Below are 26,997 nucleotides of genomic sequence, written 5' to 3' on the forward strand. Positions count from 1 at the left end.
AAACTGCTTACCAGTAAATAAAGTAGTTAAAACAACTCCACTTTGATGATATTAAAATGCTGCTAACATGTCAATGCATTTGTATTATTTCAATAATATATATGATGAATACTATGAACTCTGTGTAATGAGTAATTTTCCTTCTGATACTTGAAGTACATTTATGCTGATAATACTCCTGTACATCTACTTAAATGCACGTTTGCCTGCAGGACTTTTACTTGTAATGAAGTATTTTTAACTTGGAGTGTTAATACTTTTACTTCAGTAAAAGATCTCAGTACTTGTCGCACGACTGGCGATATGAATTAATGGTCAGGATATGCAATGCTGCAATACTTTTTCACACCAGTAATGGTCAATTAAAAGAACAGTGTGTAACATTACGGGGGTTCTATTAGCAGAAATGGAATATAATATTCATAACTATGCATTCATTAGTGTATAATCACCTGAAACTAAGAATCATTGTGTTTTTGTTATCTTAGAATGAGCCCTTCATATCTACATAGAGAGCGGGTCCTCTTCATGGAGTCCACCATGTTGCTCCGCCATGTTTCTACAGTAGCCCAGAATAGACTAACCAAACACTGGTTCTAGAGAGAGCCTTTCATGTTTTTACGTTACCTGAAGGTCACCGTAGTTCTGGGACACGTTTGTGAAACTGCGGTAACGTGAGCCGCAGAGCGCAAACCTGTTGTACCGCCGTCTGACATCTGTTGCTCCTCAGTAGTGTTATTATGGTAAGGATGGACTCTGAGCGAGGCGAATGGTGTTCCCACGGTTTTGCACTCGGCGGCTCATGTTACCGCAATCTTGGAAAGGGAGGAGTGAGCGGAGGGGAACTCAGTTGGTTGCAATCTGCAACCACACCACTAGATGTTGCCAAACACACTGTACCTTTAACAAACACAAATATGTTAAATATAATTAAAAAAACTGACACACAACTCTTGTTTATTACATTTTAATAATGTTGCATAATACAAAAAATCTCTTGCATTCCTCTGTTGAGCCATTACTTCCCTTGAATTCATTGTTTCAAAATAAATATCAAGGCAGACTTGAAGAGTTACACACCCTATATCCATCATGTATATGCAGCAAAGGAATCATAAAACATCAAAACATCTTAGCACAACACAACATTTTTGCTTTGCACACAAAAGCAGCCAATCAGTTCAGTGAGAATGACTAGTAGCAGAAAACTGGCCCAGATTTGCAATAGGAGAAAAGGCAAAAGGTATACAATATCTGATATGGACCGCGTATTTTTAAAGTAAATATATAAAAACACTAATTGTTGGGAAATCCAATAAAGAGTATGAAAAATATAAATAGAACTTTGTCTGTTCAATCAATTAAAATCTTTACAAAATAATATACTAGCGATAAGAAATTTATATTGTTTAATGACCTACTTAACAACTTTCATACATCCCTTTAAATAATAAAAAATCCTTTGGAAAAAGAAAGAAGTATGGTGTCTGACATTTCCATGAGGAGGTAGCTTTGCTCCTCCTTGATTGATGACTTTCACATACCAAATTGTACCTTGTCCTAAAAGTTATGACTTGTAGATGTATAAGCCATAAATAATTCAAATTCACAATAGCCAGGCCAGAAATGCAGTTCATATTGAGATTACTGATTGAAGTAAAGTTATGTTCATTTGTTACTATTGAGCATATGTATATATATGTATATATATATACTGTATATCTGAACAAAGCTGTTTGCAAAGGCACTGTGATGCACAGCAATGTCAAATCAAAACAACTCGTACATAAAGACCCATTACCCAAAAAGGACTTTGGTGCCACCTGTCATGATAAGACAGCCCAATTATTTGGTTTGAACAACATATTGTTCACTGCTTTGACTTTGAGTTGCAGCAGGTGACACCCAAACACACAACTTTCAAATACTTTTTAAGAAATTTGCCAACAGTAGATCTGTGATTAGTGTGTACATACACAATTGACTTTCAAAAAAGATTCAATAATGATGGTGGAATTAAGATTCCACACTGAAGCTTTAATCTTTAAAGCTCAATAAAAACTGCCTATTTCTGGCAAGGCTAGTGGAAGTAGGACTCCAGGGTACCACGGCGGCGGACATCGGTTGTCCAGCAGTGGAAGCCACCACCCAGGGAGTTGGCATGGCGAATATTCACCTTTATGGTCTCGATACCTGCAAAAAAAAACACATCCATGCATCAAATACAGAGTATTTTCCTCACAGATGAATTAGAAGACCAGAACATCTGTTGAAATGAATCTTAAATGATGCAAACATGAGCTGGATTAACTTGAATGTACGAACTCACCAAGGTTCTCAAACATTTTTTGAATGGTGGCTTCATTGGCGTCAACCATAACACGCTTCTCACCCAACATCAGGACGTTCATGGACAGCCATTTGGAGGACATCCACAGTGGGTGGTCTACATAGGAAAGGAGAGGGAGGGTCTTTTTTCAGTTAAAAAATCAAAATGTTTTGCTAATATAAGAGAAGATATGTTTTAGTACCCACCGTCAGGAATCAGAGGGGTCGGAGGTTTCACAACAGTCCAACCAGCCTTCTTGAACATATCGACCTGAGGTAAAGGACAAAGAGCAGGAGTGAACGTGGAGCACTACAAGTTAAAGTCCACAAGAAGGCAGCACAGGACACTATGAGAAATAAAAAGTTGCCCATCCTGTTCTATAGTACTACCTGGCGACATGGACGATCAGGGTTAGACAGCACCAGTCCTGGCCCGATGATGTTAAAAGTGGCATCAATGTGCATGGGGTTAGGGTCCTTGAATGAGATGATGTGGATGTTGTAGTCTGGAGCCAGATGGCGCCGCATCCACTCAATTCCCATGTAATTTGTAACCTGCAAAAAACAGTAGAGGAGGTTTGAGGGAGGTTCCCATGCTGTATACTCAAGATGCAAATTTTTAAACTTTTATGACCACGTGTTAGTTTTTGAGTGAATAAATGGTAAATTGGTGTTCACGCGCACACAGAGACCTCTGTACGTCATCGAGATTAGCAGTAGCAAAACTTTGCTTTATCTTATCTTTAATTCTGTACATTGCATGTCGGTAAGCAACAGACGTTTAAACTATATAGACTTCAGAATTTGTACCTGCTTTAAGAAAGGTCACTGTCCATATCAGATAGCGGCACATGAAGTGTAAGAGCGTTCATACCTGACTCCTCTGGACAAAAAGGTCCCTCCCAGCTCGGATGAAGTCAGCGGCATCGAAGCAGGGCTCGTACTCTGTGGTCACAAACTTCCCCTCGGCCGCCAGCTTGTGTCGGTCCTCCACTGTGCGGATGGGGTAGTCCTGAAAGACACCAATAATGATTTAAACTCTAGCAATCCGTGTGTAGCCTGCAGCCTTTTGCCACGTACAGGGTAATAAACAGCACACAGCAAAGAGTTCTGTGGTGACATGAAGAACCTAAACAAGGTGTTTTAATGCAGATTTAACTTTATGTTGAAGTTAAAAACATAATCCCTTCAAAAAAACATTAGTCCTACACAGTCCACACTGTGTGAAACTGTCCTAATCTCACAAGATAAGGCCTCACCTGATCATACAGCTCATCGGCCATAGTGGGTTTAGGGGCAGTGGTCCATTTAGCGCCGTTTCTGAAGTACTCCTTGATCAGAGGCCGGTAGGCTCGATACTCAAAGAAGCGAGCCCTCCAGGCCATAGGAGCCTCAATAATCTCATTCCCCACAACCATAAGGATGTCTCTGGGCATGGCAGCGTACATGCCTGCAACAGATGCACGATAAGCTTACATAAAATATTCTCTGAAATACAATATGATGCATCGATGCTGTTATTCAGTATTGAGATCATTTCCTTAAGTAAAAGTAAAAGCATTACACTGTAAAAATACTCAATTTTGCATGCAAACTTTTACTTAAGTAGAAGTACATAAGTATGAACAGCAAAATGCACTCAAAGTATCAAAAGTAAAAGTACTCGCTAGGCAGAATAGGCCTTGTCAGTGTTATATCAATATATTATTGGACCATTATTATTGATGCATAAATAAGTACTTTAATGTTGTAAAACGAAATCTCTAAAAATGTGTCATATTTAATAAACTGCAAAGTAACTATAATTGTGAAATACATGCTGTGGAGTAAATAGTACAATATTTGCCTCTGAAATGTGGTGGAGTATAAATATAAAGTAGCTGTAAATGGAAATGCTCAAGTAAAGTACCTACAAATTGTACTAGTACTTGTAAAGTGTGTAAGTGTCTTCATGGATTACTGATCTGTGAACTACTTACAGACATATTTTTGATATTAATGGGCACATATATGAAAGGCTGATCAGTGAGTGATACCTCTACTTTGTCTATTTATTTACCTGATGATGCGAAGTCTGGAGTTTTGTATTCCTGGGACCAGTCGATGCGTTCTGGCCTCCTTACAGTGACGCCCTCGTGACGCAGAATATTGCACATTTCCTCAATCTCAGCAACAGCTTTTTTCAAGTGGTCCGCAGGAAAAGAGAGGCCCCCATACTTCTGGTAGAAGGGCCAATGCTTCTCATATGTGTTAGCCTGTTGAGAGGTTCACAATATGACAACCTGGACTTAATCTCATTGTCTCGCAATTCAATTTAGGCATCATTTTACAGCTCTGGTGCACTTTTTTTTGTCAGTGACCCACACATGAGCATTATGTAACCTGGTTCAAATCTTGACATCATAGCTTACTTTCACTTCCACAGAGAAGGGAGGCACACGGGCGTTTTCAGCACGACCCACGATGACCTCCTCAAGAGGGTCCCATTCATTGTAGCTGCACACAGGGCATTCCTGCAGCACAGTTTCAGTAATAGGTTCAGCTGCATGCTGTGGCTGTGCAGCAGCTGCACTGGAAGTGCTCTGAAAGGCCCTCTGCACCCATCCAGTCGCCGCCCGGCCAAGCTGAGGGGGGAGGAAAATGGATCATTTTAATGTTCTGCAGCACAAAAATGGCCTTCAGTTTTGTGACAAATATGCCATTTTATTTTTGTTAATAGACCTCTTCACATAAAAATAATATAACGTATTAGTTGTAAACAAAACTGTTTGTGTGTAATTGACATTGCTGTATTTGTTTTATTATTTCATTTTAGTTCCAGATACTAAGTGAAGTAAGAAGGTCAAATAAATTACTTAATTGTCTGGCAGCTCACATACAAAAAAGGCCAATTCAAATACATTAAAAGAGTATATTCTGATATAACACAGTGTGCATACCAAAGAGAAATGCTCCAGTAAGGCAGATTTGTTTGGTGCTAAAGTACACGTGTTAATAAGAAGCCGCTATCTCCACAGAGAGTCCTCTGCTGGCTCAGGAGCAGCTCCAGTGTCACTGAGTCTGAGAGAGCATCTGTGACTAACAGCTGTTCACTGTCACTCAGGGACCAAACACCAGAAAGCTCTCTCAGCAGATAGAGAAACAAATCAATCCTTTGACTAAGGTCTCCTTGAGATAATCTGTGTGTTTTTTTCTTTTTCTTTTCCAAATTGTATTTTCAGCTAAATAAAATGCTTACTCAGACAAAATCAATAAATCAATGATCTCAAGTGAAAGAAGCAGCTCAGATGTATAGCCTCGTGCAGATTTTCTTTATTCATGTGCTTTTTTAACCAAAAAAAATCTAAAATTTTTGGAAGGATAAGAGAAGACATGAAACCACCATATAATACCAACCATGGCTCCGATCAGATGGGCAGCCTCGGCCCCCCTGCTACCTCCTCTCAGACACCTGACTCGCAGCATTGTCCAATGTGTTAGTGAGTGTGTAGTCTGTGCGCAGGATCCACCTCTCAGTCTGCTCATGAATGAAGACGCCTCAGCTCTCAGCCAACTTTATAGCAGCGGGTCTACGTGTCTCTGAGTCTATTGGTCGGCCTCGTGCTGGGAAGCAACGTGACTTGAGAAAAAAAAACACTTCTGAAACACAATCCCTGACGCCAGCAAATTCTTATCAACTGGGCTATACTTGCGTTAAAAGTTCTCAAGGACGACGTCTGAAAATATATATCAAGAATTATTTTCATTGTGAAGAATATTTTTTTTTTCCCTCCTTGGGAACTGTTATTTCTGCTAAAGGAATAATGAAGGAACAGTACAAATTAAAGACATGTTGGCATTGCAAAATAAACTAAATGACTGGAATTAGGCTACATTTTGATTGCAATTGCATAAAAAAGGCTGGAAACACATACATTGAGCCTTTTAATCTATTCTATTTATATATATTTTATATTTTAAATTAAGTCTACAAGTCTAATGGTATGTTAAATCTTCTCTTATTATTATTTCCTGTGTTGATCACAAAATTGCAAAAAAAGGCTGGAAACACATACATTGAGCCTTTTAGTGATTTAATTTATATATATTTCATATTTTAAATGAAATCTAATGATATGTTAAATCTTCTCTTATTATTATTTCCTGTGTTGATCACAAAATTGCAAAAAAAGGCTGGAAACACATACATTGAGCCTTTTAGTGATTTAATTTATATATATTTCATATTTTAAATGAAATCTAATGATATGTTAAATCTTCTCTGATTATTATTTCCAGTGTTGATCACAATAAAGGCCAAACAGGTAAAGTTGCTGGCCTCAGACCCTATGGGGCTACCTGGGCCAAACTTTTGCATTACTGCACTTTATGTATCTTCAGATCGATTAACATAACAAAACAAACAACCTTTTTGCGTGTCTTTAGCATTTCTATTGTACTTTGTTGTTACTTTACTCGTTAGCAACAGGCCCACTGGCCTAGCACGACCACTTTACTGACAACTACCCGCTGATCTGTTCCCATCACACCTTATCACCTTATCATCTACACCACTCTGATCCCTTATAGCCTACTGGGGGTCAGGCATGTGATTCTGAGGACTATTAACCCACCTGGATGTCGAAACAACGGGGCAGGAAACTTTGGCTTGCGTTCAGATCAACTGCAGGATTTATTCTGTACCTGCAGGTTTAATTTTGCAACGCTGTCTCTGAATGTTTTAATAGTTTCCGCTCAGCGCTATGCGCCACCTAGAGACCTGCGGGAGTGTTGCACTACAATGTAACAAGTGGAGTACAATGTAACAAGTAGACTACAATGTAACAAGTGGAGTACAATGTAACAAGTGGAGTACAATGTAACAAGTAGAGTACAATGTAACAAGTAAAGTACAATGTAACAAGTAGAGTACAATGTAACAAGTGGAGTACAATGTAACAAGTAAAGTACAATGTAACAAGTAAAGTACAATGTAACAAGTGGAGTACAATGTAACAAGTAGAGTACAATGTAACAAGTAGAGTACAATGTAACAAGTAAAGTACAATGTAACAAGTAAAGTACAATGTAACAAGTGGAGTACAATGTAACAAGTAAAGTACAATGTAACAAGTGGAGTACAATGTAACAAGTAGAGTACAATGTAACAAGTAGAGTACAATGTAACAAGTAAAGTACAATGTAACAAGTAGAGTACAATGTAACAAGTGGAGTACAATGTAACAAGTAAAGTACAATGTAACAAGTAGAGTACAATGTAACAAGTGGAGTACAATGTAACAAGTAGAGTACAATGTAACAAGTGGAGTACAATGTAACAAGTGGAGTACAATGTAACAAGTAAAGTACAATGTAACAAGTAGAGTACAATGTAACAAGTGGAGTACAATGTAACAAGTAAAGTACAATGTAACAAGTAGAGTACAATGTAACAAGTGGAGTACAATGTAACAAGTAAAGTACAATGTAACAAGTAGAGTACAATGTAACAAGTAAAGTACAATGTAACAAGTAAAGTACAATGTAACAAGTAGAGTACTATGAAATTGGCATCAAATCACTATTTAAGACACAATAAAATTAAAAAAATATATATAAGGGTATCTGTTTTTAAACACATTTAACTTATTATCTTTGCAATGAACTGTACCATAGTCCCATAATGAACTGTACCATAGTCCCATAATGAACTGTACCATAGTCCCATAATGAATTGTACCATAGTCCCAATGACATTTTAACATCTTTTTTTAATGCCATTTCTTTTTAAATTCCTTTTACATAAAACATATTTAAAAAGAAGCAAATTTAATAAAGCTATTAAATAACTGGTTTTACTGTGTGCTATTTGGGAGTGTCATGCTTGCTTGCTTGCTTACTTGGCTGTTTTTGACTCCAGTGTGATATAATAACAATATTGTTTGGGAACATTACCAAAAAGACACTCTGGAAAGCACAGCAGAGGGTGAAAAAGAAAGTGGACAATCAAAGAAATAGATATCTTTGTGCCGGCTGTGTCGCCACATGCTTCTCTGGACTGTGCTCACAAGAGTTTCACAACCCAAAGACCTCATTGACCGCTGGAGGTCCCGCCCTCTGAAAAAATCTCTGGCTGGTGTCCAGGGGTTCACAGGATATGCACAGAGGATGCCTCCAGCTCTTATTAACATCTTACCGGTTCAAAGGTCACAAAGACAGCTTAGTGATATAATATTTTATCATTAAAGCTGCACTAATCAATTCATGGTCACTAGGGGGCAGAAAAAAAATCCATACAAGCAGATACATACACGGCTGATATACAGTGATGACGAGAGTTCAGAAAGTTACTGCTCCCAGACAAGAAATAGTCAGATAACCCCCCAAGAAAACTGCAACCTATTGTTTTCACACTTCATTTTTTAAAGATAAAATGTGTTATTTAGTAAGCTTTAGAGGTGCTGGTATAGGTGGATTTTGTTACTTTTAAACAGAGCCAGGGCAGCTTTTTCAACCTGTTTCTAGTCTTTGGATTACAGTTCTTAAAGCTGCAGTGTGTAGAAATGGAGCAGATATGATTTTAAATAAACATAACACATAAACTGCAGGACTTTTGAATGTGATGTTTGATCTGAGGGTCTGAGTCCTCGTCCACTTTATCAGAGAAGCTCTCAATCCCAGGTGTGTCACAGTGTTTGGTCATCAGGAGGACGGTGACGTCGTGCTCTATCAGTGAGGGCAGCATGTCCTCCACTGCTTCCTTTAGCTCTAGAAAGGGACATACAGTACAATCATAACCACCAAATACTAGTTTCAGATTAATATACAGATATTGGCCCAATAATTGGCAGTGAAATATGCAGCGTTACAGAAAATGTAAGTATGATTAAAGCCAACCAAAACCTTGCAAGCTCAACTTTCACAGACTTATAAGTGTGGACAACAGTAACTGAGAAGCAGAGCAGCTGGAAGACAGTCAGTGAACTTTGGTAATTAGTTCAGGAGACAACGACACTGTGGTTGCAGTATTTGGAGAGCAATTAATACGGTCTGCATCCATAATTGGATTAAAAGCTGTTCCAGTAATCTGAAAGACAACTTTTGAGAATTCCTGAAAGCGTCCACTGAGCCTTGTCAAACCAGAGTGAAATTCTGTGCCTGAATACAACTAGAACAAGAAATCTCTATATAGGCCATGATATAGGCTTGAAATTTAAACTTCAGTTGGATATAAAATCATTTTACATTCAAATGGTAAATATTTTTAGTACGCCATCACTTCTTAATAATTAGCTTAAAGCTGAAATAGGCAAGATTGGAGCAAATATGATTTTAAAAAGTTATTTTTATAAAACACTCACTATATCCTGACAGTAGTGTATGAGACAGGTACAGTAATCTGAAAAAAATCATGTGCCTCTGTGTCGTCTGGTGCTCCTAATGGCATCTGCAAGATTTCACAGGCTGGAGGAAAACAACCAATCAGAGCCGAGCTGGAGTCTGCCGTCACTGAGCAGCTATCAGTCACTCGCAAACTCCGATCAAACAGTCAAACTAGGCAGCGCTGATCAAATATGAATCAGTATTCTGTTACTGTAATGACTATTTCTCAAATGTTTTCAGAAACATCTTGTGGTGTGCTGTTTAGCTGTAAAATAAGAAAGTTTGTGACCCGGCAGCCATGTTGGAAACAGTTGAGGAAATACCAAGCTTCACTCATCAGCTGGAGCACAGCCAATAGGAACGCAGAAGTCTAGTTTTCTCTCACTTGTATTACAAAATGCTGAAAGGTTATTATGGAATTTTTGCCCAATGATTCCAAAAATATTCTGCATACTGCAGGTTTAATTATTGTCATATTGTGGGGGTTTCTGTGTGTGTGTGTGTGTGTGTGTGTGTGTGTGTGTGTGTGTGTGTGTGTGTGTGTGTGTGCATGTGCGTGTGTGTGTGTGTATGTAAAGGCTGTATACATATGTAGTCAGAATTTTCCAATCCACATTCAATCACAAGGGTGGTACTTACTCAAATACTGTAGCCTAATTAAGTACAATTTTTAGTTACTTTTACTTCACTTGAGTATTTCCATGTTATGCCACTTTACTGCACTACACTTCAAAGGCAAATATTGTACTTTTTACTCCACTACATTTATTTGACAGCTTGAGTTACGAGTCATTTTACATAAAAAAAAAAAAAAAAAAGCACATGATAAATTTAGGCAATACTTTGCATTGTTGTAGAGATGAAACCAGTGGTTTCAAAACAAGCTGTGGGGTCCCTTGTCACTTTTCAGGTGCCTATGAGTTGTTAGACGACATGTGTAGCAGATCTTGTTTGTTATTGCTATCATCTCCCAACTCCACAGGTTTGGAGGGAGTCTGACCCTTTGGGTTGGGAACCTGGAATAAATCACCAAACTGTAGCCTGTATAAAGGAGTAATACAGGCCTATTTCACTATATGACTAATAATGATCAGAGAACCTCAAAATGCATTATTTTTTTTGTCAGTTGCTAATAATTTTTTCAGCCGTTAAAGGGACTGTTTGTAACTTTTTACACGTATAAATCTACCGGGTCGGGATCCCATGCGCGCTCGCATATGCGCGCTCGCATGTGGCCGGAGTCTCTGCTCCTCTGCCTGCTTGCCTTCAGTCACACACCACACGTGTTCTCGCTGTCACGCTCCAACTCTACACGTGCATGCGTGCAAACTCCACACTGCAGGAGAGTTAGTTTAGCTCTGGGAATATCTAGTGAATATACAGTGGACGTTTGTGCAGAAATAACTGCTGCAGCTCCTCCAGACCAACAGAGGTTTTCCGTGTCTTGTGAAGTGACGGGGCTCCGCAACGAGAAACGATATTGTCGCTGACCGGGTCCCGGTGTCTCCCTGCGGGCGCATTCGGGAGACAATAACGTTTCTCTTCCTGCTTCAGCCCCGGCACCGACCCGCTCAGGAAAAGCCAACACTAGGATCAGTGATTCATGGAGAGACCTTTGTCTGGTCAGCTAACATTACTGCCAAGCAGGTGAAATATAGTGATATTGTTGTCTTAGCTGACGTGTGTCGCCTCACTGTTTTGAGCGATGCTCGTTCATGTATATTTAGAGCGAGCACAAGCCCGACGCTGACTTTCGTCCACTTAACGGCCACAGGTGTCGCTGTTAACAAGCATTTCTGAAAGTTACAAACAGTCCCTTTAACTTTGTTTTCTTAATAAATCTTGATCAGTTCTGTCATCCAAAGTGTGAAGACCACTCTTTTCCTTTTTTTTTTGCAATAAAAAAAATGTGCCACGCAGCTGCTGAGCAATAAACCATTGAATCTTCTGTATTCCAAATGATTCACATATTTTACATTTTCCATGATCTTAACCTACTTTGTGAGAAAATGCCCCTCCCACTGAACACAGTCCGTAATGCCACAACATGCCCCATTCTGCAGCTGTGGCTACACCTTGTTTTTCTTTTTTCTACAGGACCTGTGGCTTTTAAACGAGACGACATGATGCTGATATATATGATTTCAGTCCTTCTAGCAAGTCTATTCATCATACCGTTCGCACTCAAGACTTTGTCCCCTTATCTCTGGATGGATATTCAGTATTTCGGGGATCTACTGCGGATTGTAGTGAAGTTTATGTCGAGGCGAAGGAGGAGACCTCTCTTCTTTGTTTTGGACCGTTTCTTGGAGCAGACCGCTGCGCATCCACACAAGCTGTTCATAGTGTTTGAGAATGAAAACTACTCGTTCACTTACACAGATAAGAGGAGCAACAAAACAGCCAACGCGCTTCTGTCTCAGACTGGGTATAAAGCTGGAGACACCGTGGCACTGTTCATGGGGAATGAGCCCGTCTTCATGTTTACCTGGCTGGCCTTGGCTAAGTTAGGCTCCCCTGTGGCTCTTCTCAACCACAACATCCGCACCAAGTCTCTGCTTCACTGCTTTAACTGCTGTAAGGCCAAAGTGTTGATAGCAGCCTCAGGTATGCATCTGTGCACACAGCAAAAGAGCAAAACTTTACATAAAGTTGAGGCAGAAAGACCAGGAGCTGTTGACTTCCTTCCTGCATTCAGATTGGATGTTAAGTTTTTTAAACAGCTGTGAAACTAAATAATTTCTGGTTTTAATGTGACCTCAGTCACGCTTAAAGGTTTAAGCTGTTTTAGAAGAAGAAGAAGAAGTTAAAGTTTGTTTGCCCATTGTTGGCACAAACTCCTAAAAGTGAACATGCACAAACATGTTCAGTTATGGTATGCTGTACAGTTTGCTTTTAATTCAGCCAAGTGGCTGGTACAGTTGATGTTTCATCAGAGATGTAAAGCCAGATTGATTTAACACAGTCATGTGCAGGAGAAGGGATTTAAACCTGCAGTAGGCAGAATATTTTTGGCATCACTGGGCAAAAATAACCTTTCAGCATAGTGTAATTCAAGTGTTCTGAGAAAAAACTAGACTTCTGCACCTCCTCATGGCTCTGCTTTCAAGCTTTAAAACATCTAGCCTGTGACGGGAGACTTTGGCCAATCACAAGTCATTTCAGAGGGAGAGCGTTCCTATTGGCTGTTCATTCAATGGAGTTATCTCTCACTCACTCGCGAACTCCGATCATACGGTCAAACTAGGCAGCGCTGATCAAATATGAATCAATATTCTGTTACGTTAATGCCGATTTCTCTCCTCAAATGTATTCAGAAACATCTTGTAGTGTACTGTTTAGCTGTAAAATGAGAAAGTTTGCTCCGGCTGGTGGGCGGTGCTTGGTATATTACTTTCTCATTTTTCTCCCTTTCTAGAGCTGAAGGAAGCAGTGGAGGACGTGCTGCCCTCACTGATAGAGCACGGCGTCACAGTCCTCCTGATGACCAAACACTGTGACACACCTGGGATTGAGAGCTTCTCTGATAAAGTGGACGAGGCCTCAGACACCCCGCTCCCTCGATCCCTCAGATCACACATCACATTCAAAAGTCCTGCAGTTTATATTTACACCTCTGGAACTACAGGTATTGGTTTGTTTATGAGTTTCATTAGATAATCTGTTCACACAGCCACATATCAGTTCTTTGGTTGTCAAGGTTTGTGTCTTGTTGTATTTCAGGTCTACCTAAGGCAGCGGTGGTTAATCAGAACCGCCTCTTAACCGCTCTGGCTGTTTTATCTTCAAACGGTGTAACGTCTAGTGATGTCATCTACCTCAACCTGCCTCTGTACCACACAGCTGGATTCATTATAGGCTTTATCGGCTCCATTGAGACAGGTGAGCCGATTGAGATGTCTTATTTTTATTTTATTCTATTACCTTTATTTAAAGTGACTGTTTGTAACTTTTTTAGCGTATAAATGTACAAAAGCGTATAAATGTATGCTTGCATAAAGCAAGCATATGTACCCACTCCCATGTTGATAAGAGTATTAAATACTTGACAAATCTCCCTTTAAGGTACATTTTGAACAGAGAAAAAAATGCAAATGCAATTCATTTGCAATAAATCATAATTAACTATAGACAATCATGCAATTAATCGTGATTAAATATTTTAATCGATTGACAACCCTAGTTTAAATCCAATTTAAATCTTTATAGTTGAACATGCAACAGATTGTGAAACATTTTGAAGAAAGGAAAGAAACAGAAAGTTAGAGCCTCAAAAATTGCTTTAGGATGACTGGAGATCTACTTCATCTTGTCTTCATCCTGTATCAGCCTCAACAGTCCAGTGTGGGCCAGGATCTAGTGTGCACATCACTATACTTACACAAATATACACATATCGACAAGCAGCAAAAGAAAGCAGACATAAACATACTGTATATAGACCTACAGTTTAGTTCACTTTAAATAGGGTAGTACAAGTAGTGCAAGAGTACAGAGCAGTGCAATAATATGACTGATTAAACATAACAATTTGAACACTAGCCTACACACTGCAGGAACACATCTGACTGGTTTTGTGAACAATGAAAATAATCTGAAACATTCATGTGACGATAGCATAGGGGAGAGTGGGGTGAGTTGAGCGGGTTTTTACTTGAGGCATCTTTAAAGTGTACAACATGTACATGTACATGTATGTACATGGTGTGGTGCATCCTTTGGAATAATTGGATCTAAAAGCTTTCAAAATATGACTTTCCAAAAAAAAAAAAGTGGTCTGTTGGCTCAACCTGCCCCCGATGAGGGGTAAGTTGAGCCTCGGGAGAGGATGTTGAGCTATATCGGTACGCCTAGTCTATCAATCATACATGTCTATCACTGATGTTATCAAAGAAGTCCCCCACATTGAGCCTAAAGGCAGCAGCTCTTTTGACAGTTGGTGACACACCCTAAAACCTGAACCAAACACATCCTAGAAAATGTAAAAAGTTGATTAGCCTATATCATCATCTTTTTATTCATCCTTTATTGAACCGTGTCAGTTTACATTGAGCTTGACAGAACAAGCTGAAGCTATAATCTAATTATATATAATAATAAATGGCTCCATTGAGACAGGTGAGCCGTTTGAGATGTTTTATTTTTATTTTATTCTATTACCTTTATTTAAAGGGACTGTTTGTAACTTTTTAAGCGTATAAATGTACCGGGTCGGGACACATGCGCGCTCGCATATGCGCACTCTGCTCACAGAGTTAGTTTAGCTCTGAGAATATCTAGTGAATGTACAGTGGACGTTTGTGCAGAAATAACTGCTGCAGCTCCTCCAGACCAACAGAGGTTTTCCGTGTCTTGTGAAGTGACGGAGCTCCTCAACGAGTTACGTTATCGTCTCGTTACCGACCGGGTGCCGGTGTCTTCGGCTGCCGGCTGCGGTCGGGAGGCGATAACATAACTCGTTGAGGAGCCCCGCAGCTGAAGCCTGCGCTGAGCAGGAAAAGCCAACACTAGGATCAGCATTGATTCATGGAGAGACCTTCGTCTGGTCAGCTAACATTACTGCCAAGCAGCTGAAGTATAGAGTGATATTGTGGTTTTAGTTGACGTCTGTCGCCTCACTGTGTTGAGCGATGCTCGTTCATGTCTATGTAGAGCGAGCAAGCGCGAGCTCGACGCTGACTTTCGTTGCCTTAACGGCCAGGTGTCGCTGTTAACATGCATTTATGGAAGTTACAAATAGTCCCTTTAACCAGATAAATCAATTGAGAACCAATTCTCATTTACAATGACAACCTGGCCAAGAGGCAGCCACAGAAGGCAAGCGACAAGACATTAGAACATAAATACAACTAGCAATAAAACAACATTAGTAGGGCTGTCAATCGATTAAAATATATAATCGCAATTAATCGCATGATTGTTAATCGTGATTAATCGCAAATTAATCACACATTTTGTATCTGTTCAAAACATACCTTAAAGGGAGATTTGTCAAGTATTTAATACTCTTATCACTATGGGAGTGGACAAATATGCTTGCTTTATTCAAATGTATGTATATATTTATGATTTGAAATCAATTAACAACACAAAACAATGACAGATATTGTCCAGAAACCCTCACAGGTACTGCATTTAGCATAAAAAATATGCTCAAATCATAACATGGCAAACTGCAGCCCAACAGGCAACAACAGCTGTCAGTGTGTCAGTGTGCTGACTTGACTATGACTTGCCTCAAACTGCATGTGATTATCATAAAGTGGGCATGTCTGTAAAGGGGAGACTCGTGGGTACCCATAGAACCCATTTTCATTCACATATCTTTAGGTCAGAGGTCAAGGGACCCCTTTGAAAATGGACATGCCAGTTTTTCATCAGTTTAGAGCATTATTTAGCCTCCTTTGCGAGCTAGCTTTAAAACTGAGCCTGTTACAACCTGAAAATCGCAAGTTGCGTTAATGAGTTCAAGATATTGGTGGCGTTAAAACGAATTTGCGTTAATGCGTTATTATCACGTTAACGTTGACAGCCCTAAACATTAAAACAAAATTAAAACATCACAATATATACAACAATACACAGTTTGTGCTGTGTTCGAGGGGCATATTCAGAAGCAGGTGCATTGATCAGAAACTATCGCTTGTAATGAGTTATTAAAGGAGGGTAAAGGGATGAGAGTGTGGAGTTCTGGCATTTTTTGCAACCCGTTTCATTCACTAGGAGCAGCAAACTGGAATGAGTGACGACCAAAGGAGGTGCCGACTTTAGGAATGACCATACTTATAAATTTGCTAGAACGTAGTGAGCAGAGATATGGAGGGATTTTGCCAATGATAGTTTCATAAATAAACTGGTACCAGTGGATGTGACTCCTGGTATGGAATAATGGCCAGTTGACTAGAGAATACATGTGATGAGTGTTGAAAGGGGCCCCGGTGACAAAGCGAATGGCAGTATGGTAGATGACGTCCAGTTTATTGAGAAGATTTTTGGAGGCCATGTGTCTCTGCTTCTTAAGATAAATAAACCATTTAAAAAAGCCCTTGGATTAGCTGAAAAATGTGTCGTCACAAAGCTGTTTTTCTTAGCTCTTCTTCTTTTTTATGAAAAGTGGATGTTACATACATAGAGATACATAGTTTTCACAGGACAACAACAATAGTTAACACATGATGTTTATTCATTTTACTACTGTATTATGAAAAAAACGAAGCTATGACATGTCAAAATTCATATATTTAGAATGATTAATCTTTCAACATGCAGTGACAAGGTATCGAGGTATCACTTGAACCTCAGATCTCTGCGGTTGAGGGCAAGTAAATATTATTATGCAGATTTACGACAGTTACACCCTGTTACAAAACCTTCATAAGGTTCTCAGGCTAAATATGAGGCAAAATTGTAAACTGAATCCACACACTACACAAAAAGTGATGCCCCTGCTCCTCCTCCTCTTCCTCCTTCTTGTTTTCCTGCTCCTTTGGGAAACTAAATGAAAGAGTCTTTTGTCGCTGTTGACCAGGAATCTGAACAGACCACAACCAGATTACCTCTATTTTCTAACTGCTGCTTTCTAAATGGGCTAAAGTTCACGCTGCTATTATGTGTCTGGGTAAGCAGCCTGAGTTACAACACTGCTGCAGAACAATCCCCATCCTGTTGTGTAGTACATGCAGTTAAATGGTATGCAGTTCAATATTGTTGGCATGAGTGTTTTGGAAATATCCAAGTCTTACATGAAGTACAGTAATTCATCTTTAATTCAAGTCAAAATATAGTGTAGAAATAACTAAGGATGCTGCAGTTAATACAATAGTGGTATTTGTAGATTTATTACACCTGGCATTTATTGGTCAATCATTTTTAAAATGTAGCTGAATATCCTTAATAAGCATTTTGTCTTTTTTTGAATGGGCATTACCTGTATCTTTACTTTTATAACTATTATTTAAAGTCTTCAAAAGTTCAGCAGAATTGAAAGCCATAAAAATTAATCTGAATCTTTTGTCATCACATTTCTTTGCTCTTTAGCTCATAATCAAATTTTCATTTTTGCTGTCTTATTTTGAAGGGTCAACGATCATTCTGAAGAGGAAGTTCTCTGCCTCTAAGTTTTGGGATGACTGCAGGAAACACAGTGTGACTGTTGTGCAGTACATAGGAGAGGTGATGCGTTACCTCTGTAGCACACCGAAGGTAAAATTATTATTATTATATTTATTTTTTATTTTGTCAGTGTGACGTAGTACAAACAGGTGACAAATTAGACAGACAAAGGTGTAACAAATGTACAGAATATACGAAATAGACATTAACACAAGACGTATGAAACCAACGTTATGATTTCAATTTGGTATAGATTTTGTTTTGTTTTCGTTAGTGGGAGTATTGTAAGTATTTGTGTACATGTATGAAATCTGTAAGTGTGTCATATATATGAAAAACTGACCAGAGCAATGTGCAGGTATCCGAGGAGAAGTAGTAGGAGGAGGAGAGAGAGAGAGAGAGAGAAATAAATAAATGGAAATAATAATGATGTTGAAAGGTAAATTCAATAGCTACATAAATAGATAAATAATAATAATAATAATAATAATTATTATTATTATTATTATTTTTACTTTTGTTATTATTATTATTATTATTTATTATTTTTCACGCAGTGTTGCTGCAGCCATGCAGAGTTCAGTACTGCAAAACTAAGCTGATTTTGAAGTCTGATGGCAATATTTTGTAACTGTTTTAAGCTGCTGATACCGCCCTTTACTTTTCTTAATCATTTTATGCTACTAAGTATCAGTTATTCCATGTTTACACCACTTTGTCTTCTCTGCAGTCTCAAAAAGCCTCTGCAGCAATGTCTTGATCAGGTGACAGTCAAAACTCTCAACTGAATTGCAAAGTGTGCCATTGCTTTAGGGCAAGCACGAGATAAAAGTCACCCCTCCCTCTTAATCAGGGCGGCAGGGACATTTGAATAGATGATGCCTTCAAAGGAAGTTTTTTTTCGACCGAATGTAATTGTACAATTTAAGGGAGAACAAAAATGTATATGATTGCATTGCAGTTTTAGTCATCTGTGGTTGTGAAGGAGCTGTCATGATGTCGAACCGTCGTACCTGATGCCTCATATTCAAAAATATCGCTGTGATATATTGACTGACTGATATATTGGTCCAGCCCTATTTCATAACCTGTATCTCTTCATTCAGTTTTTCAATTACTAGAAAGATTGTAACACAAACAAGCTCACACAATATCTTTGCATATTCGCATCGTTCACATCGTTCCCAACAACGAACGTGTGGGAACGATGTGTTCCTCTCTGCTATTTCAACTAGTGTAAAACTCCTTGTGATCAGGACAGCTGCCAAGACAAACCTGCTGCAGCAAGCTGCCTTTGAGACAGATCTGGTCAGAGAGAACTTTCCAAATCAGTACATTCCCGCAGAGCAGCACAGTTGGCTTACCAAAATAGAAATCGTTAAATCTCAACTATCGGGTTCCAGCCTTCTGCGTCATTATCTGTAGGGGTTTGAACGGCATGAAACATTATAGATGCATGTAAATATGAATTGCTGATGTGATAAATGGATTTTGAAAGTAGCATTGCATACTTTCCAGATCTCTTAAAGATGCATCTGCTGTATTTAGGAGCACTGTAAACATTCTGCCTACATGTATGGCCATTCAGAGTATCTAATTGCATCACATGAAGTGCAGTCTCAATTTACTGCATGACCGTGTTCGAGTCAGAGGAGGTGGTCTGTCTGTATCTGGTCACCACTAGGAATAGATTCTGACCTTAACTTAGACCATATCAAGTAACTTGGCAACTAAACTACCCTGTACTAGTAGACGTTAGTGTCACATGTATTACAGTGAATGGTATTTATTATACAGTGTTTGTTTGGTTTTTAGAGAGATGAGTTTTTTAAGTCACACTGAAGTATTTTTGCTCTTGCGATCTGGTATTTAAATTACAAATTCTCACATATAGACAGGAATTAGCCACTTGATCAGAGAGGATCCTAATTAATTAATTAGATGACTGATGTCTGTTGATTATAAAGCACATGACTTCACATATGTGTGTGTGTTTCAGGGGTGCAAACCTGTCACCTTTTGGCAAAATCTGTGTTTTGAATCCAAAATAGGTCATTTGTGTGGTTTGTGTAGATCCAATGAGTTTTGTAAATTTTTGGAGGATGGGGGGTGTCTGGGTCTGTTTTGCTTGCAGCCCATGTCTGATTCTGGCCGCTCAGGCCTTTACATGTAGCAGTAAGATTGCATTAATCTTACACAAAAAAGTGTGTTCCTATTGTAACAAATGTCCCTGTTAAATTACAGTAAACTACTGGCAGCTACTGTTGCCAGCATGAAACTTTTATTATACCGTTTACCTACTGTAATCTACAACAACAGTTTATTACTGTAACAAAATATTACAGTAGTATGCTGTACAAGCTTTACAGTATAATACTGCCAGCTGCTTGGTTGCCATTATGTTGTTATTTTAGTACTGTAATCTCCATAAACAGTTATTAGCCTACAGTAAATGATATCTGCAGTTGGTAACTATGAGCAAATATGACATAAGGTTTTTTAACATGGGCACTATATGCTGACAGTGGTGCATGAGACAATCTGTGAAAGTAATTATGTTCCTCTGCCTCCCTCTTGTGCTTCTAATGGCATTTGCAAGTTTCTACCGCGCCCGAACAAAAACTACCAATCAAAGCCGAGAACACGATTTTTTTCAGATTACCTGTCTCATATATTATTGTCAGGATATATTGACCATTTTAATATATATATATACAGACGTAGGCAAAGTTGTTGGTAACGTTCCGTTAAAGAGAGAAAAACCCACAATGGTCACTGAAATAACTTGAAACTGACAAAAGTAATAATAAATAAAAATTCACTGAAAATGAACTAATGAAAATCAGATATTGTTTTTGAATTATGGTTCAGCAGAATCATTTAAAAAAACAAACTAATGAAACTGGCCTAGACAAAAATGATGGTAACATTAACTTAATATTTTGTTGCACAACCTTTTGAGGCAATCACTGCAATCAAGTGATTTCTGTAACTCTCAATGAGACTTCTGCACCTGTTGACAGGTATGTTGGCCCACTCCTCGTGAGCAAACTGCTCCAGCTGTCTCAGGTTTGAAGGGTGCCTTCTCCAGACTGCATGTTTCAGCTCCTTCCACAGATGTTCAATAGGATTTAGATCAGGGCTCATAGAAGGCCACTTCAGAATAGTCCAATGTTTTGTTCTTAGCCATTCTTGGGTGTTTTTAGATGTGTTTTGGGTCATTATCCTGTTTGAGGACCCATGACCTGCAACTGAGACCAAGCTTTCTGACACTGGGCAGCACATTTCGCTCCAGAATGCCTTGATAGTCTTGAGATTTCATTGTACCCTGCACAGATTCAAGACACCCTGTGCCAGATGCAACAAAGCAGCCCCATAACATAACCGAGCCTCCTCCATGTTTCACATTAGGTACAGTGTTCTTTTCTTTGGATGCTTCATTTTTGCGTCTGTGAACATAGAGCTGATGTGACTTGCCAAAAAGCTCCAGTTTTGTGTCATCTGTCCAAAGGACATTCTCCCAGAAGCTTTGTGGCTTGTCAATATGCATTTTGGAAAATTCCAGTCTCACTTTTTTATGATTTGGTGTCCTCCTCGGTTGTCTTCCATTAAGTCCACTTTGGCTCAAACAGTGACGGATGGTGCGATCTGACACTGATGTACCTTGACCTTGGAGTTCTTCTCTTTGGAAGTTGTTCTGGGCTCTTTGGTTACCATTCGTATTATCCGTCTCTTCAATATGTCATCAATTTTCCCCTTGCGGCCACGTCCAGGGAGGTAGGCTACAGTCCCATGGACCTTAAACTTCTGAATAATATGTGCAGCTGTAGTCACAGGAACGTCAAGCTGCTTGGAGATGGTCTTATAGCCTTTACCTTTAACATGAAGGTCTATAATGTTCTTTCTGATCTCCTGAGACAACTCTCTCCTTAGCTTTCTGTGGTCCATGTTCAGTGTGGTACACACCATGATACCAAACAGCACAGTGACTACTTTTCACCCTTTAAATAGGCAGACTGACTGATTACAAGTTTGAAGATACCTGTGATGCTAATTACAGGACACACCTTAGTTTAACATGTCCCTATGGTCACATTATTTTACATCTTTTCTAGGGGTACCATCATTTTTGTCCTGGCCAGTTTCATTAGTTTGTTTTTTAAAATGATTCTGTTGAACCACAATTCAAAAACAATATCTGATTTTCATTAGTTCATTTTCAGTGAATTTTTATTTATTATTACTTTTGTCAGTTTCAAGTTATTTCAGTGACCATTGTGGGTTTTTCTCTCTTTAACGGAACGTTACCAACAACTTTGCCTACGTCTGTATATATTTTTTTATCATATTTGCTCAAAGTTACCAACTTTAGCTTTTAAGTTCTGAAGACTGTGATTTTTACCGTGTCCTCATGTTAAAATCAACTGTAAATCCACATTTTAAGGATTCATTCAAAATTCTTCCTGGGGCGTTCGCATCTTTGTCACCTTTTTCAACCCGGATGAGTTTGCACCCCTTCTGTGATTGATAACATTCATTCGATTCTAGTACTTTGACAATTTAAGTTAATCAGCTATCAAATCAGGTATTTCAGTAGTACTTGCAAAATGCGTGATCTATTTCTTTTCTTTTTTTATGTGACAATCTAGAGAGAAAATGACAAGGACCATAAAGTAAAACTGGCCATTGGCAACGGTGTCAGAGCAGAGATATGGAGAGAGTTTCTCAATCGCTTTGGGAACATTCAGATCCGAGAGTTTTACGCCTCCACAGAGGGAAATGTGGGATTTGTCAACTACGCAGGGAAAATTGGAGCTATTGGACGAGTCAACTTTTTTCATCAGGTAAGAATGAGATCAGAAAAACTTTTATGTTTCTGTTAACATTGTTGCGTATATGTAAAAATAAACGTATATGTAAATTTGTTGGATTCACACATATGTCTTATATTAGATATATAAAGTTGTATAAAATGTGTAAAGTATTTAGTTAGTATAAAGATGTATTGGGCACATAATGTAACACTGATGTCTTTACTCCTGTAGAAGCTGTTTCCCTTCACTCTGATTAAGTACAACACGGAGCTGGATGAACCGATTCGAGATGCTAACGGCCTCTGTGTGGAGTCACCCAAAGGTGAAGAAACTCCTGCTTAAACTTGATATAGATTTCAAGTAGTCAATTGATAGACAATGGCAGTAAAAGACACGTCTCTTGGCTTTTTCTTTAAGGTGAGACCGGACTGCTGGTGTCAAAGATCACAGACATCGCTCCTTTCGTCGGCTACGCCCAGAATGAAGAACAAACTGAGAGGAAAAGACTACGTAATGTTCTCAAGAAAGGAGATCTTTACTTCAACAGTGGAGACCTAATGAGGATCGATAAAGACAACTTCATTTACTTTCAGGATCGTGTAGGCGACACATTCAGGTACAAAACTCCTCTGCACCATGATTTGATTTTGATGCTCATTGTTTGTTTTTTACAGATATTATACAACGACAAATGAAAGACTTTTACAAATAGAGGATAAAACATCACAGGCTTACTGACTTTTTACTGTTAAAGGTGAAAAGCACTTCAAAGAAAATGGTTAAATGATGTATTACAGAATATATCCATTGCGTTTTAGTTTCTTTAGAGATCATAACTTTCTCTTTAACAGAAATTCTGCCACTTTTTGTAGAAATTTAGAAAGAAGAAAAAAAGTTCTTACTAATGATTAAATACAAAATTAAACATAAGGGTTATACCTTTTTTTCTCCCAAATGTGCCATTTTCTTTCCTTTATATTTGTATGAATATCCTCTTCCTGTTTGAGACGCAATCCGTTATTCTTATACAACATGCTTTCTACCAAAACTATCGAAACTGGAGAATTTTACGAGACAACTTCAAGAACCAGTGTGTAACAAATCTTCTACACGCTTGGCACACGGCTTCAGTTGGTTGCAATCTGCAACTTCACCGCTAGATATCTCCAGATCCTACACACTGCTCCTTTAATATACTGTATATATAATACATTTCCTATTGGTCCCTGAATGCAATTTTCTAGCAGTCCTGCAACACTTAATGTACAAACCTGCATGTTATTCACCAGACTCTTTTGAATGAGTGAGGCAAACTTGTATTTGTTGCTCAGACATGAATATGTTTTTGATTCCTCACATGCACAGACCTGTAAATTGATATAAAGTTGTAACTTCATTGAGCCCACAGATGGAAAGGTGAGAATGTGGCCACGAACGAGGTGTCTGACATCTTGACCATCAGTGATTGTCTCAAAGAAGCCAATGTTTATGGAGTCCAAGTGCCAGGTGACGGTCATTTCCTCTGCACATTTTACCTCACAGTATGTTTGATAAGAATGTCATGACTTCCAAATGGCAAAATATTGAATAAAGACATTGATTTGGTAATGAGTTGGTAAATAAATGCTTGTTTGGCAACGTAGGGCATGAGGGGCGGATAGGGATGGCAGCTGTCACTGTGAAGGAAGGTGCCCAGTTTGATGGAAGTAGAATATATCACCATGTGGTGAACTACCTGCCTTCATATGCTCGACCTCGCTTTATAAGAATACAGGTACGTTTATTTCACACACACTTTTGGAAGAAATGACACATTAAATGTAAAAAAATTTTAATAAAATTTGTGATGGATTGTCTGTGCCACCATTTCAATATTGGACAATGTATTTTTCCCACTGTGTTTGCAGCATGTGATCAAAAGCAGATGATGATATTTTGAGTATTTTGTACTTTTCTTCCAACTAGAATGCCGTGGAGGTGACGGGGACTTTCAAGCAGATGAAGGTGAAGTTAGTGGAGGAGAGTTTCGATCCAGGACGTATCGCGGACCCTCTTTACATCCTTGATGATGCAGAGAAGAGTTACACACCGCTGACGGCTCAGGTCTACAGCTCCATCATATCAGGAACCATCAAACTATGAGTAGGCTCTCAGTGTTCACTAACTGTGCAGGCTTTTCAGTCTGGCTGCATTGATACTTTTAATAATGAACTTCCAGGTCAATGACTGAAAAAATCTTTTTTAATAATTGTCATATTATTTTCTGTTTAGTAAAAATAATGTGGAAACTTAAAGGTACAGTGGGTAGGATTTGGTGGCATCTAGTGGTGTGGTTGCAGATTGCGACCAACTGAGTATCCCTCCACTCACTCCTTCCTGCGGTAACGTGAGCTGCAGAGGGAAAAACCGTGGTAACGCCGTTCGCCTTGCTCAGCGGTCATCGTTACCATAACAACACTACTTTAGGAGCAACGGAAGTCAGATGGCGGCTGGCGGTATCACGGTTTCGCACTCTGCGACTCACTTTACTGCAGTTTCAAGTGTCTTGGACAACTATGGTGGCCTTCAGGTAACTTAAATACGTGAAAGTCTCTCTAAGGCCAGTGTTTGTTCATTCTCGGCTACTGTAGAAACATGGCGGACTCCGTGCAGAGGACCCGGATTGCTCCCTATGTAGATATGAAGGGCTCATTCTAAGCTGGCAAAACACAACGATTCTTAGTTTCAGGTGATTATACACTAATGAAAACGTAGTTATGAATATTATATTACATTTCTACGAATAGATCCCCTGAAATGTTACACACTGTTCCTTTAAGCGGCTTTATTAAAAACAAATTGGAGATTTTACTTTATTCAGTCTAACAATAGTGCTGACAAGCGTTGCTGTATGTATGGATAAACAGATGTAGTTTAATGAGATGTTTTTGAGAACAAACTTTAGGACAGTGGCTATTGGACTTTCTTTTACAGGTAGTATCTGATGTACCTAAAATATGTTGAACAGGACCTAATAGAGATGTTTAGATTTATGTGCCAATATCTGTAAATATGAATTACTTTCCTAAAAATTAAAGTGATTTTTATTGTAAAACCAGGACTAGTTTCCATGTCCATGTCTGCTCTGATTTTACTCATAATTATTATATCAATACAAAAACAAATCTCAGATGCAACAGATGTGGAGAGACCACAAGGTCTCTGTCCTCAGTGTAGTTGTGATATACACTAATTACACTAGTATACTAGTTAGTTAGTTAGTTAGTTATTTTATTGACACAAAAACAAAACATTTGGGTCCAAACAATATACAAAACAAAGAAAAAATGTAATATACACAATAAACCCATTAGTAAAAATAAAGAAATATTAAAAGGTAATACAATTAAAACCACAAAATCCCATCAGTCAGTCTAAAGACACTTGCTGATGCTCAAATAACGCAAGGCAAACGTGTAATATAACTAGAATTATTTTTTAACAGTGTCCACAAAGTGCTCAATTCACAAAGAGTACTCAAGTGAGCTCAATTCATTGAAGTCATCTCCATATTTTTCACGGATATCCTATGTGCAAGGGCACACAAGTATGTGTCCTTCGTTTTGTATGCCAGTCTTACAGTAACACACATGTTGCTCAGGTGGTATATGCCTCCACCTCCCCATTTCTACTCGTAGTCTGTGAGAGGACAACCGGAACCGTGTAAAGGTTTTTCTCAAATGGTCTTCAATATATGATGCATTACTGGTGTAAAGTGGATTGACGGATATATCTGGGTTGATGGCTCGGTAGGTTTTGTGTCTTGTTCCCTCTTTAGATTGTAATTTCTCAATCATTTCCATCCGGCAGAGGTTCGCTGCCGCGAGAGCGCATTGGTCTCCTAGATGGATTCCAAGCCTTGTCAATCCACAGCTCCACTTGAACCTTGTCCAGTGTGGAGGCAGCATCCTCTCTCTACTCAGACCTGAGCTGCATCTCAATTCCCGATTTTTTGCCTCCTCGTCTCCTCGCTCCTCGCTCCTCGATCCTCCGGCTTGTGACCCGGAAATCGATCTCAGTGCTCAATCTTGGAGGACATCCTAATTCCTAAACTGCATCTCGAGGAGCGAGGAGCGAGCATGGATGTATTAAAATAACTGGATACAGTGTTGGAGGCGGGGCCCCGGTCATTCCTATGAGAGTTGCTCATTGGCGCATGAAGCCTAAATGGCTCGACTTCCGTCTGGAAAAGTACCCGGATCTTGGCGGATCTTGGGCATCTGGGACATGTGCAGTAGCATCCGCTCGGTCACATGACTCGGTCGCGGGGTCCAAACGTCACGCCGTCATCGCGGCTTGCGCTCCAGCCTCGGTCTGGGTCTCACTCACATGAACGGAGGAA

General features: G+C 39.1%; 2 protein-coding genes across 2 annotated transcripts; one reads left to right on the forward strand and one right to left on the reverse strand.

Annotated features, from left to right (window-relative positions):
- Positions 1-951: 951 nt before the first annotated feature.
- gatm (glycine amidinotransferase (L-arginine:glycine amidinotransferase)) lies at positions 952-5,876 on the reverse strand. The gene is made up of 9 exons (XM_037795423.1): positions 5,725-5,876; positions 4,740-4,952; positions 4,388-4,583; positions 3,588-3,778; positions 3,203-3,340; positions 2,719-2,883; positions 2,536-2,599; positions 2,330-2,446; positions 952-2,193 (listed from the first exon to the last, which is right to left on the reverse strand). The coding sequence occupies exons 1-9, from the start codon at positions 5,851-5,853 to the stop codon at positions 2,081-2,083; spliced, it is 1,326 nt and encodes a 441-aa protein (XP_037651351.1). The 5' UTR covers positions 5,854-5,876; the 3' UTR covers positions 952-2,080.
- Positions 5,877-11,744: 5,868 nt separating this feature from the next.
- Positions 11,745-25,714, forward strand: zgc:158482 (uncharacterized protein LOC100009650 homolog). Its single transcript, XM_037795400.1, has 10 exons — positions 11,745-12,297; positions 13,109-13,318; positions 13,414-13,572; positions 17,768-17,892; positions 22,452-22,646; positions 22,848-22,938; positions 23,034-23,232; positions 24,025-24,122; positions 24,260-24,390; positions 24,582-25,714. The coding sequence occupies exons 1-10, from the start codon at positions 11,814-11,816 to the stop codon at positions 24,756-24,758; spliced, it is 1,869 nt and encodes a 622-aa protein (XP_037651328.1). The 5' UTR covers positions 11,745-11,813; the 3' UTR covers positions 24,759-25,714.
- Positions 25,715-26,997: the final 1,283 nt, after the last annotated feature.

This window comes from Sebastes umbrosus, chromosome 2, assembly GCF_015220745.1.
Source record: "Sebastes umbrosus isolate fSebUmb1 chromosome 2, fSebUmb1.pri, whole genome shotgun sequence".
Taxonomy (NCBI): domain Eukaryota; kingdom Metazoa; phylum Chordata; class Actinopteri; order Perciformes; family Sebastidae; genus Sebastes; species Sebastes umbrosus.

Coding starts and splice junctions, on each gene's coding strand:
- gatm (XM_037795423.1), bottom strand. CDS start 5,853: ATGAGCAGACTGAGAGGTGGATCCTGCGCACAGACTACACACTCACTA. Junction 2,600..2,718: donor CTGATCGTCCATGTCGCCAG/GTAGTACTATAG, acceptor CCTTTACCTCAG/GTCGATATGTTCAAGAAGGC. Junction 2,447..2,535: donor GACCCCTCTGATTCCTGACG/GTGGGTACTAAA, acceptor TTTCCTATGTAG/ACCACCCACTGTGGATGTCC.
- zgc:158482 (XM_037795400.1), top strand. CDS start 11,814: ATGATGCTGATATATATGATTTCAGTCCTTCTAGCAAGTCTATTCATC. Junction 13,319..13,413: donor TTACACCTCTGGAACTACAG/GTATTGGTTTGT, acceptor GTTGTATTTCAG/GTCTACCTAAGGCAGCGGTG. Junction 23,233..24,024: donor CGTGTAGGCGACACATTCAG/GTACAAAACTCC, acceptor TTGAGCCCACAG/ATGGAAAGGTGAGAATGTGG.